Source organism: Vanacampus margaritifer, chromosome 2, assembly GCF_051991255.1.
Source record: "Vanacampus margaritifer isolate UIUO_Vmar chromosome 2, RoL_Vmar_1.0, whole genome shotgun sequence".
In the NCBI taxonomy this organism is placed as follows: Eukaryota; Metazoa; Chordata; class Actinopteri; order Syngnathiformes; family Syngnathidae; genus Vanacampus; species Vanacampus margaritifer.
The window spans coordinates 37,524,637-37,538,588 of NC_135433.1; the positions used below are offsets into that span (position 1 = coordinate 37,524,637).

At 38.2% G+C, this 13,952-nt stretch overlaps 1 protein-coding gene across 4 annotated transcripts in view; it reads right to left on the bottom strand.

Annotated features, from left to right (window-relative positions):
• LOC144043624 (caytaxin-like) overlaps positions 1-13,952 on the bottom strand; it is a 38,195-nt gene that overhangs the window by 11,322 nt on the left and 12,921 nt on the right. The window contains exons 1-3 of one of the 4 annotated variants that reach the window (XM_077557457.1): positions 6,596-8,644; positions 5,328-5,930; positions 1,274-1,381 (exon numbers count right to left, since the gene is read on the bottom strand). In XM_077557457.1, the coding sequence (XP_077413583.1) occupies positions 1,274-1,350 (77 nt within the window). In that variant the 5' untranslated portion in view covers positions 1,351-1,381; positions 5,328-5,930; positions 6,596-8,644. Of the gene's footprint in view, positions 1-1,273; positions 1,382-5,327; positions 6,162-6,595; positions 8,645-13,952 lie in introns of those variants that run through there. The other 3 variants (XM_077557458.1, XM_077557459.1, XM_077557455.1) reach the window with 3 other exon arrangements.

Sequence of the window (13,952 nt, forward strand, 5' to 3'; positions counted from 1 at the left end):
ATAATTTAGCTAATTATTTCACTGCAGTAATTTGGCAAATTATTTCATTTAATACATTTGGAAAATTATTTCATTTTGATAATTTTGCAAGTTGTTTCATTTCAATAATTTAGCTAATTATTTCACCGCAATAATTTGGCAAATTATTTCATTTTGATAATTTGACAAATTGTTTCTTTTCAATAATTTAGCTAATTATTTCACCGCAGTAATTTGGCAAATTATTTCATTTAATACATCTGGCAAATCGTTTCAATAATGGCAAATTATTTCATTTAATACATTTGGAAAATTATTTCATTTTGATAATTTAGCAAATTGTTTCATTTCAATAATTTAACAAATTGTTTCATTTCAATAATTAAGCAAATGATTTCCCCTCAGTAATTTGGCAAATTATTTCATTTAATAAATTTGGCAAATCGTTTCAAAGATGGCAAATTATTTCAATTCAATAATTTAGCAAATTATTTCAATTCAATAATTTAGCAAATTATTTCAATTCAATAATTTAGCAAATTATTTCAATTCAATAATTTAGAAAATTATTTAATTTAATAAATTTGGCAAATCGTTTCAATAATGGCAAATGATTTCATTTAAATAATTTAGCAAATGATTTCACCAAAGTAGACTGGCAAATGATTTCATTTAATAATTTTGGCAAATTATTTTCATGTACAAGTATACATGGGATTAGGATTTTTCACTTTTTGCGGCCTCGCTGTATCACAGATTTTTTTTTGTGCAATTTTTTTTGCATGCATTTTTTTTTTTTTACAGTAATGCAGCTATTTTATCACATTTATGAAGGTTTGAACATTGAGAATGTTTAAACAAGAGAGGAATGTAAATGCCTCGATGAGAAAAATGTATAAACTGTGTGGTGAGAGGTTTTAGAGCCTTAAAACATTTATAATAAATGTAAAACATGCTAATTACTTAGCGGATTTCATTTATTGCGGGTATTTTTTGGAACCTAACCCCAACGAAATGGAAAACGAGGGAACGCTGTATATGTACATGTGATCTATCCTTGCTTGACGTTTAGTTTGACAGTAAGCTTAATCTGGGCCTCTTTTTGAAGAGTTGTTCACTGTTTGCAAACGTTATTCTTATTGTGAGCTAAATTGAGCAGAATGCACTGCAGCGCATGTATTTTAAGTTAGCAGAGTGACGGCTCGAATCTCGAAAAACTTCAAAGTTGGGTGACTCGTATCTCAAGGCACCACTTTACTAATTGCTATCCCCAAAAGGAAATGAAAGCCATTACCTGGGGAAGTCTTCGTCCTGCCACTCGTCCTTCACCTCCATGCTGTCCATGCGTAAAGTGGCCTCGGCTGTCCCCATGGCGGATGGAGCTTCGCCAGGAATCAGCTCGCTGAATTTCAAAAATATAATCAATGAATCACATTTTCCCTTATCTGTTTTCTGGAGCACTGGCAAACGGGTTCATTTTGGATTCCCAATAAAGTTGCTGACCCTTGTGCTGATAAGCAGCACAGAAAATGGTTGGATGAATATTAATATTGTTATTATCTTAAAGTCATTCACTGCCATTGACAGCTATATACAGTAAGTCAAAGGTGCCATTTTAACTTGGCTGCCAGTGAATGGTTGCCTTTTTATATGATACAATATTATTTTTAGAAGCATGTCGCTGATAATAGGCTACATTTGTAATATTTAACAATAAGGTCTTTGATATTCAACTACATGTGGATTTTAACCCATTCAGACGTCAAAAATTCATTTGAACAATTTCTATATTTCCTACTTTTGTTTAACAAGAGTATGAAAACCTAGAAAAAAAGGGTATATTTTGAACAGATGTAAAATTTGCGATTAATTGTGAGTTAACTAGTGAAGTCATGCGATTAATTACGATTACAAATATTAATTGCCTGACGCCCCACATTTTTAATAATCTTTTGTAATCTTTTCTTTTCTTTTTCTTAAAAAAAAAAAGTTTATTAAAAATTAGGGGCGTCAAGGGATTAAAATGTTTAATTGTAATTAATCACATGACTTCCCTAGTTAACTCATGATTAATCACAAATGTTATATATTTTCTAACCAGATCAGTGCCCTGATCAGATCAGTGGACTAGTGGTAGAGTGTCCGCCCTGAGACTGAGAGGTTGTGGGTTCAATCCCTGGCCTGCTGCTCACCGCTCCCTCAGGGGATGGGTCAAATGCGGAGAACGAATTTCGCTCCACTTAGGTGGGTGTGACAATCAGCGGTACTTCAAATGTACAATAAAAAAATACTGTTTTTTTACTCTTGTTAACAAAAGTAGAAAAAAACGTTAAACTAATAGAAATAGTTCAAATGAATTTACGGCAGTGAATGAGTTAATCAACTATATTTGTCTGCGATGTTGTTAGTCTTTCTGTGTCTTTGATATTTGACTATATTGGTCACAATATGGTCATCCATGCGTTAGCAGACATCACGTGCATCAATAATGTGCATATAAGGTGGGTGAGAGTCAGAGTTCATTGTACAGTCCATTTGTTAACTGGTTTGGCAATAATGTGTGACACACACACACACACACATATAGAGTGAACCAAAAAAAGTAGCATATTAAAAGGCCTTCCAGCTAGAAAATGCTGCTCGTGTTGTTGTGATCGGATTCAAAATGGCGGCAGAAAATGGCATTTTGTAGCTAGCAAAAAGGGCGTCAGGAGCCAAAGGCGAAATAAAAACATGTCTCCGGACACATTTATCAATAACATGGCCTGTAGCTGTACTGTATAATGATGATGACAAAGTATCAATAGATCAATGCTGAGTGACGCCTTTGAAGTTGCTCCAAGCAAAATCCAAATCCATGCGTCCATCGTTCAATAAACAGCCATTAAAGAAAAAATATATATAGCACGTATAAACAATCTGCAACATGATGCAACAATATTGATACACGTGACTGCATAGTTTGTTAGGTTAATAAAAAATGTCAGTGTTCATGAAAACATTGTAAGTGCATGTTGATTGACTTCATTGAAGACACAAAAGTTGTTTATGAAATTGTATGTAAGCTTAACTGAAGAGCAATTAATTAGTGCTTCATTAATGCTAAATTGTCTTTAATGATCATGAAACTGTGAAACTTATTCTTTGAAATTGCCTCGATAAAAGTGTATATTAGCTTCCATGAAGGCATTTAACACGTGAGCTTGTTAAAATATTCATAAATGGTGTTTATTGTTAGCTTCACTGCATTTGTGTTCAGTTAAACTGCAGTGTGGAATATAGCGACATCAAGCGGTGAACTACTAATTCATTTAAAAAAATTCAATAATATGCAAAAAATAATAATAATTCTATCACATCAACATAATTTTTTTTAATAAAGCTAATTGTAGGTCTAGTAACCGCTAATTATATCACATACAAAAAGAGGCTGACATGTTTCACCACCGAATCGTGCTACGGATTCCCGAAGGACAATGCCGCAAACGTAGTTAGCCCTGATGGTGCCTGTAGCTAGCGTCAGACCCAATGGGTTGAGCGCCGTTTAGCTTCCACAGCTGGGGCTTGCAGGTGGACGTTGTGAGCCGAAGACAGAGTCCTGTGATTTGGGCTCACTAGCTTTTACAAGTACTAGCTTCTCCTGCTAACCGCTTTTGTTAGCCACTCAATCCAGCCTATGGCTCCGGCTAACTCCCACTAGCCACTCTTGTTAGCTTCTCCGCACGTTAGCTTCCTCGAAGATACTAGCTAAATTGTCCTTGGTGTTTCTGGGAATGTACGTTATTGAAAACTATTCATCATCTTTGATGTTGACAAAAATGCATGTTGCCTTGTCTGACTTGTCTATGAAAATTTGTTAAAAACTTAAATTGTTGATGTTGAAAACATGTATGCTAGGTTCACTGAAGAGTTTAGTCATCTTGTCTACAAAAAACAATCAACTTTGATGTTTACAAACTATATGTTCAGCCAAGTCTCTAAATTTTCTTTAATGTTTATGAAAATGTACATTAGCTTCATTGTTACCAAAAATGAACATTGGCTTCATTGAAGACTGTTTATGAAAATGTATTTTTTAAGAGACAGTGTGTTGAAATGTTTATATTTTTCAATGTTCATTCATTTAAAAAAAAAACACTATTAACATCAGCAATATGCAAAAAACAAAACACAAAAAACAACTTCCATCACATTTTTTTTTTAGATAATCGTATTTCTAGTATTCGCTAAATATATTACATAGGTTGCGCTGCACCTTACAGGAGGCTGACGTGTTTTGCCGCCATCTTTCTGCTATGGATACCCGAAGGAGAAGAACTTAGCTTGTGAAGTGCGGTGGACTCGCTGAGGCACCGTAGTGCTTGCTTCAAAATGCATGTGCTTCAAACTTTGGTTGTTGCATTTGATTAGTTCACCACGAGATGACAAATAAAAATTCTACATGCTGTCCCTTTAAAGATTTGATGTTTTCAAAAAAATAGAAACTAGGTTCCCTTATCAATGATCTTAAATGTCTACAAAAACAAACAAACAATCATATTTGATGTTTACAAAAAAGTTTACCAAATTGTATTGATGTGGAGTGCCCCCCCCCCCCCCCCCCCCCCCACGGCTCCCCCCCGCCCAATGTTTTTCCTTCAAGGATCAAAGATTCTAGATCAGGGGTGCTCAAGTTTGGTCCTCGAGAGCCCCTATCCAGCCTGTTTTCCATGTTTCCCTCCTGCAGCACAGCTGAATCTAATGATCAGCTCATCAGCAAGCTTTGTAGAAGTCTGATAACGATCCTGATCATGAATCAGGTGTGTTAGTGGAGAGAAACATGGAAAACAGGCTGGATAGGGGCTCTCGAGGACCGAACTTCAGCACCCCTGTTCTAGATTGTCCTTAATGTTATTTGATGCGCCAAAACTTGTGCATCAGCCGTGTTTTTGGTACCGTCACCGTGGATTTTATGGAATTTGTCAGACTGCGCTGCGCCATGCTGGCAGAGTGATGATGTTTTCTTTTACATGGCGCACCTGACAATTTGATGAGATAAAAGCAGGTCTAAGTTGTGGTGCAGGTGCTGTTTCATCAGGGTGCAGCCAGACACATTCTGAGCTCCACGGATGTGTGTAGTGAATGTCATCGTATTTCATTCAAAAATATGAAAACATTGTGTACCGAACCTTCTGTATTATATTTATTAAAAAAAAAAAAAAACCTGGACTGCAGCACACACCGATACAAACAGGAACAACCGCCTGGCATCTTTATGGTTGAATAAAATCACGGGAGACAAAAGTACAATCTGCTACTTCAACGTCATCATTCACGGCACAGGCAGGCTGCTGTACGCGTGTACTCACATAAGAGACGGGCGCCTGTGTGATGCGATGACGATGCTGCGCCTTCAAAGACGGCCGAGCATCCCCCGTCTGGCGGGAGAGAACCCTCTGGGAGCGCCTCGGTCCTTTCAGGAAAAGAAACAGCGAGCTGTCAAATCCATCCTAGCTGACATTGCCAATTTTTTGGCAATACCAAAAAAAGACGAAACAAAAAATAATCCTTCCGTGCTGTTCACCTCTGCGGACTGGTCCCTCTGCTAAAGCCACGCCTCCTCTAATCCTGCGATGATGATGTCATCCATATGATGCTTATGTAATCAAACCAGCCTCCTCTTTAGAATTCAGTGCCTCCGGGATAGCACGTTTCTCCCTTCTCCTCTTCGTCACGTTCTTTCTGTTTGTCATCTGCTGTGTTTATTTTTAAAAGGCACTCACGCACTGGCCAGTGTGGAGGTTTCCACTCTGCTGTTTCCAGGCAACCGCATCCTCCTCCTCCGCCTCCTCCCTCGGCATCCCTTTTAAGCTCTCTCACTCTTCTTGCTGCTGCACGTTAACAATCCTCCTCTCACTCTCCCGCTAAGCTTTCAGAGTAATGAGGGATTGTTTTCAAGGCTTGAGATGTTTCTGAATGAAAAATAACTGGGAATGATTATGAATTAAAGGGAAATCTAAATGAAAAAAAAAAAAGGAAATATAGAAAATGCAAATACAAATAAAAAACATTTAAAAACAAACAAAAAAAGAAACAGTGAATTAAAAAAGTTAAACAGTTACATTTGAAGAAAAAAGATCTAAATAAAAATAAAAGATAAAAAACCATTTATTACATTCCAATAGATTTCAAAATTATTTTAAAATACAAAATATTTAAACATTTAACAAAATATATATTTTTAAAGTAAACTTTTAAAAAAATATATTAAAACATTAAACCTGAAATGTAAAAATGTAAATAAAGTACAAATTAAAATATACAGATAATAAAAACAAAATGATTTAAATGTATAATTTTAAATAAAAAGATTTTTTTTAGTTTTTAAATTAATGTAAAATTTACATTTTTGTTAGATCTTTTCAAATTAAAACATTCAAAGTGTATGTAAAAATCAATACATTAAAAATATACAAATAAATATGAAGAAACATACTTTGGAAACTAAATACATTGCGATAGTGAAAAATTAAAAACAAGTAGCAGTGAAAGAAATAAAAACATGAAAAATACTAATCCTCAAATAACTTTTTTGTGCTAATGTACAGTTTAAAAAAATAATAATCATATACCGTACCTGTAAATGGAGGGGACTACTGGAAAGTCACCACTAGAGGGCGTTATGGTGCGTGTGAAGCCGTGAAGGGCTGACTGTCAAAAAGCTGCAGGCTTGAAGCCTTCCTTCCCCTTGTGCCCTCCTGCCTCCATTCAACCAATTTGGGAAGATTCCCATAAAAGAGCTGTTGTCCACATTTCCAGCGAGGTGTTGCTGAGTGTAATGACAAACTATGACCTAAATGTGCATTAAGCACGGATTAGCACGCCCGATTAGATGAACTCGCCCTGTACACACACGCACTCGTCTCCTCCAAGTCACACGCATCACACCTCATAATACCTCAACGACTGATAAGACATCAAACTGATGAATGGAATTTGGATTGTTCATATTTTTGTCAATGATTTTGATGAATGAGGTTAACAATAATGATAGCATTGCTCGGAAGCAACCAGTAGATGGCGCTATAGATACAGTTGGTGCCATGCCTAATGAGAAAAATAGCACTCTAAAATTTACTTTATACAAACATAACAGTACTAACATGTAAAGAACTAAATAGTTTGTCCATAATTCAATGGACATTGCGCCAGGGCCACCAGGGGGCAGTATACTGACCGACATACCCTTGTGAGGTATAAGGCGGTTCGGAAAATGAATGGATGGAAGAAATGCTGCAATAATAATGGTCGTGTTCCACAGAGGACAAACAACATAATGTTCTCCTGTGAGTATTATTATATAGATATCTGGACGTTGACATCACGTGTCCCAAAATGAGCATTAGTGCAGCCATTTTGGCATTATAGAAAACGCGTCCACCCCTTGGAGTGAAGGGCAAACGCCACACTTTAGTAATGATTGATAGCTGTTGTGGACCAGCTACCACGAGAAGAGGCAAAAAAAAAGATCGAGCATTCTCCAGGCTACCAAAAGTGGAACCAATGCGTAGCCAATGGACCACAGCAGCCGTAAAAAAGGGTGAACAAAATGGATGATTTGCGATCCTCCTTATCGCTTCTGTAGTGATCACTTCATATCAAGCGAGTCAATTACTGAATCAGTTAGTCGAGAAATAGCTCGATTGTACAGTTATTAAATGAAGGCAAAAGTGATCAGGCACTTTGTACATGGTGGCTAAATCAGCAGATGCTAACTTGCCTGTGGTTAGCTTACCACGCGCAAAATGTGGGGGAAATAATTGGTTTTGTTCGTTTGTACTGTTACGGTTTAATAGATAATACACAGTTGAATTTAATAACTGACCAACACCATAAGACTTTTTACGGCATAAATATTAGCAGATGCTAAGTTGCTAACCTACCTAAATAACACTGCAAGACTTACGTGAAACTGCTAACTTTGATCACACATAAAGGGGAAATAAATCCGGATTGGACAAACTTGTAAAGCCTTTGTCTCGGGTCAATGCGTAAATTTAAATGCAGTCAAGGTCTGCATGAAGCCTGATAACGATCTTCAGCTGTGTTGGCTGGGGAGCCATGGAAAACAAGCTGGATAGGGGTACTCGAGGACCGGGGCTAACAAACAGTGCTCTAGACTATAGGCGTATTTACGCCAAAACTCGCCGCAGCTGAATTTATGAATGAGGAAATGAAATGTCGTGTGTGGCAGAAAGGAGGCGGGGACAGAGAAAACCTCGAGGTTCATTGGGAAAAACCTGCAACCAACCAGGTCAGGTTCATGGACCATGTTACTACGGGAACTGACCGAGAGCTTAAATGACCTCTTTTTATGGAACACGCTAGAGTTACCTCTTTTTCTCTGGTTTCAGTTACCTCCCTTTCTGAAATGGACCATGACGCAGAGTTTCCCACATTTCAGGGTTTCTTGACCCAGAGTTCTCACTAAACCTGCTTTGTGAAATAGACCCCAGATTTGCAATCACTCACCAGTATAAGAGCGCGGGTGATTCCATGTAGCAGCGTCGCCAAGTTGAAAAAAAAGCATCCAACCATCCATCCCCAACATCCATCCACCCCACACATCCAACAAAAAAATCCAGCTATCCATCCCCAACATCAATCAATCCCATCGTCCATCCATCAATCAAGCCCACCCGTCATTTAACCACTCCAAAATTGATCCACCATCCCACCCACTCACCCATCCATCCAACCCATCCATGCTACCCAATCCATCCATAAATCTATCCATCCCAACCATCATCCAACCAACCCAACATCAATCCATCCCCAACATCCCTCCATCAAACATCCACCCATCCAACCAATCCATCATCCACCATCCATCTACCCCAACATCCATCCATCTCCAACAACCATCCATCATACATCACAAACATCCCTCCATCCCACCCACCCATCCATCCCAAACATCCATCCCTCACCCATCCATCTACAACATCCCTCCATCCCACCCACCCGGCATCCATCCATCTATCTCACCCATCATCCATCTACCCATCATCCAACCACCCAAACATCCATCCCCAACAACCATCCCACTCATCCATCATCGAAAACCCACCCACCCACCCACCAATCATCCAACCATCCATCATCCAACCCATCCATCTATCATCCCACACACCTATCCATTATCCATCATCACCCATCCATCCATCCATCATCAAACATCCACCCATCCAACCAACCCATCATCCATCCATGCCATTCAATCATCCATCCATTCATCTATCCATCCATCAAACATCCACCCATCCAACCAACCCATCATCCATCCATGCCATTCAATCATCCATCTATCCATCCATTCATCTATCCACCATCCATCATCCAACCACCCCAACATCATCCATCCATCTCCAACAACCATCCATCCCACCCACCCATCATCCATCCCAAACATCCATCCATCCCCAACATCCCTCCCTCCATCAAACATCCACCCATCCAACCAATCCATCATCCATCCATCCATGCCACCCAATCATCCATCTATCTATCCTCCATCCATCCCACCCATCACCCAACTACCCCAACATCCATCCATCCATCTCCAACAACCATCCATCCCAAACATCCATCATCCATCCCTCACCCATCCATCTACAACATCCATCCATCCATCTATCTCACCCATCATCCATCCACACAAACATCCGTCCCCAACAACCATCCATCCCACTCATCCATCATCGAATCATCCAACCATCCATCATCCAACCCATCCATGCCACCATCCATCATCCCACGCACCTATCCATTATCCATCATCACCCATCCATCCATCAAACCTCCACCCATCCAAACAACCCATCATCCATCCATCCATGCCATTCAATCATCCATCTATCTATCCATCCATTCATCTATCCACCATCCATCCCACCCATCATCCAACCACCCCAACATCCATCCATCCATCTCTAACAACCATACATCCCACCCACCCATTCATCCATCCCAAACATCCATCCATCCATCCACAACATCCATCCATCCCACCCACCCGCCATCCATCCATCCCACCCATCATCCAACCACCCAAACATCCACCCATCCCACCCATCCATCATCGATCCCAAACCACCCACCCACCCACCCATCCATCATCCAACCATTCAACCTATCTATGCCACCCAATCCGTCCATTCATCCAAGTTGGCTGTGCTTACATTGCTCGTGTACCCCGTCTACTCAAAGTTCATCAGACAGTTGTTTTGAAAACTTTAACTGTGTTGACATCAACGGGAAGTTAGTGATGCATATTAGACGGCGTGCACTTCCTGTTGTGTGCACCGCGCTATGACATCAACGGATGCATAGCAGCTTAGCGGGGAAGATTTAAGTTGTGTTGTTTATTTTATTTGGGCTCAAATTAGCCAAGGGCCAGAGAAGATCGGATTAACTTCATACGGGACCGTTCAGCCAGGTGCTCCCGTGTCAGGATGTCACTGTTTAAACACGCCTCTTAGCCCAGTGCACTTTAAAACAATAATTGCTTAATCACATTAACATCTCCAGTCGCTACACTGACGTCATCTTTGCTCCAGCGGAGGTTCAAACTGAGCCGTCGCTCAATGAGCTTTAAATTTCCACAGATGAGAGACGAAAAGGAGGCAGTTAAAGGGTAAAACAGCGGAGGAGCAGGAAGACAGGAGAACAAGAGTGACGACATGTGCCAAGCTGCACGTAAGCTTATTAAATGGGAGGCCTCGCTCTTCTTGCACAGACCCCTTCGTAGAGGTGTAGACTGGACTGTGGAGAGTTATGTCACCAACATAAAAACATTGCATACCTAACAGCTTTTTTAAAAATCACATCAAATTATTAACTGTCAAGTAGAGCAGAATATAATAAAAACTCTTCTTGATGCTAGTGAGAAATGAGGAAGCTAAACAAACACTTTGTTAAACAAAAACACAAGCTGTATAACAAGTAGTTGAAAAAAAAATTAAATGAAAAAAAAAAAATTAAACTAAAAATATAAAAGTAAAATATACTTCAAGTTTTACTTCTAAGCACGGCTTACCTGTTTTCTGAAACTGAGCTGTGATTGGTCACTACCTGAGCCCATAGCAACGGTGATGTCATTTTCAATCAACAGCACATAACAAAATGGCCGCCCCTTGAGATGGATACAAACGGCTGCATTTTGCTGTTTAACTCATAATCCGCAAACACAATATTATTCCGAATTCTATGTTTAGACCAGCGGGGGTGCATACAACATACTGTATTATTGTAAAGAAAACTTTTGGGTTGACATCCCCTTTAAGGTGCTTCACACACTCCAATACTTGTCACTCTCTAAATATTCTATATGATCATAACAATCAATACAGATTTCTACTACCGGTAACTATTACGGTAGGCGCTACCACCATCATCAGCACCACAACCACTCCACCACCAAGCTTTGCTCAAAGCCACCAGCTGACTCCATGCGCCCTTTGAACTTTTAATAACACTCGCCTTATGTCAGGTCACTCTTATCTGACCTGCAACTCACATGGATTACAAACAGCCATTGATAGATTGATAGATGGGTAGCCAGATGAATAGATAGATAGCTTATACAGTAGAAAGATAAATACATTGCATAACAAACTAAACTCATTTAAAAAATAAAATAAAAATCACTGAATTTATTGAATAAAAGTAAACGGGGAAAAAAATGAAATCCACCTTGTGAAATTAAATTTTGCCAAATCAAACTAAATATAGAATGTAAATTGCAGTTGAATTATTACATTAAAACGAATGATGTCAACACTCCAATAAATCAAAGGTATAAATATAACATACTAAACTAAATTTTGTCCTCTTTGAAATATTTCAAACCAAACCGAATTGCTTTTGTTTGCTGAGTGAGTCAGGTGACCCAGCGCGCCTGCCTGCAGCAGTGGACGTAATGTTGAAGGGTTTGTCTTTGAGCAGAAACAATCCTGTGTGCAATAAGGAAGCCTAAGCTGGATGAATGCAGGAAGGGTTTTAACCCCTTTGCCCATTTTGGCAAACTAAAAGATTAAAAGATAAAGCAGCAGAAAAGCTCCCAAGGTTTCTTCAACGCTCGCCAAACAACCTGGTCTGTTGCGTCACCTTGGAAAACGTTGCCGATTACGTTTGTCTTTGTGTTGTATTGTCATGTTTATGGTTTTTGTATTTTGGACACTCTCTAATATGAGACGGTTCATCTCAAGGAGTGATAAACAAATAAGCAAAGACAACCTCAGTGCTGACCACCTTACAAAATATCAAGATTTTTTTTTCCGCTAGGATTTTGGAAACTTTGAATTGAATTTGTTCAAAATTATCACATGAACAAATAAAATACATGACAATAACAATATACATAAATAAGTGGGCTTCTATAAAAAGCTAAATATTTACATTAATATTTTCACTGCCATAAATTCATTAAAAAAAAAAGATTATTAAAAATTAAGGGCAAGAGTCGATTTTTTTATTTTTTATTTAATTAATCGCATGACTTAATTAGTTAACTCACGATTAATCACAAATTTTATATCTGTTCTAAAAATGTACAATAAAAAAATCTAGGTTTTCATACACTTGTTAACAAAAGTGGGAAAAAATTGTTAAACTGATAGAAATAGTTAAAATAAATTGTTGACGTATGGCCATCAATGGCAGTGAATGAATTAAAAAAGAAAAGAAAATATGATTAAATATTTGGGGCGCCAGGCGATTAGTTTTTAATGGTAATTAATCACATTACTTCACTGGTTAACTCGTGATTAATCACAAATTTCATATCTGTTCTAAATGTACAATAAAAACAATCTAGGTTTTCATACTTTTGTTAACAAAGTGGGAAAAAAATGTTAAACTAATAGAAATAGTTGAAATTAATTTTTTGACATTTATAGCCGTCAATGGCAGTGAATGAGTTAAATAATACAAAAATATAATAAGTTACCCAAAAAATAATTGCACATGCACTCATATACATATATAATTACAGTTGTCCTTTCCCCCCGCATTTGTGCTGGTCACATGGGGTCAGGCAGCTGACCCTCCCCTCCATCTTCTCCCTTCTGTCCTCCTGCTCCCCTCCCCCTTTCTTTTTCCTGCCTTGCTTCCTTTCTTCCTCCCTCGTTGCCTTGCAAGCTGACACAGCGCCTTTGCAGCGTTAGCCGCTTTGTGGCTAATAGGATGTGGCGGGCTTAAAGTGTCATCTGATAAAACTAAGATGCTTGGTAGCTACATGGCGCCCGCTTAACCAATTTGCACTCAATTAGGATAATGGTGGGGGAAACAAGCAAAGAGGGGCAGCTTTAATATATTAATGAAATAACATGATTATCAATTTCGCTCGCCAATGACTCGCTAGGTGTCACTATTGACTCCTCACATAATATGACAAAATAATTACAATTAAGTGTATTCATTCATGTTGTCAGGCACATTTTCAGTTTTAAAAAGGGTCATTGTCCTTTAAAATGGTTGAAATGTTTCAAAATATATATCACATTACATAAATACTTTGATATATACTATTCATAGTAAGGCATTTGGCATCCATTGTGTTATCAAAAAGGCTCCTAAATATTTAACAGTGTTTTTATTTGCTGATTAACTGGGAAGAATGAAAAGCTTCTAATGCCTAATAGTGAAGCATGTGGCATCCATTTTGTTTGAAATGTGTTCTGGTCCCTCTCTAACTATATAAAAATATATTCTAAAAATGGTAACGTTTGAAAAATATATATATTATCTTTTATTTTTGTTCCTTGAAGTCACATGGCTTACTGTTTTTTCTTTGCCGTTGGGTTGAGAGAAGTCACAACTTGTAGGGAATCATGTGGCATCCATTTTGTTACCAAATATGGTTTTTAGTCATATCAAATCTACAAAATAAATTCAAAAATTGTAAAATTGAATACAATTATAACATTACATGC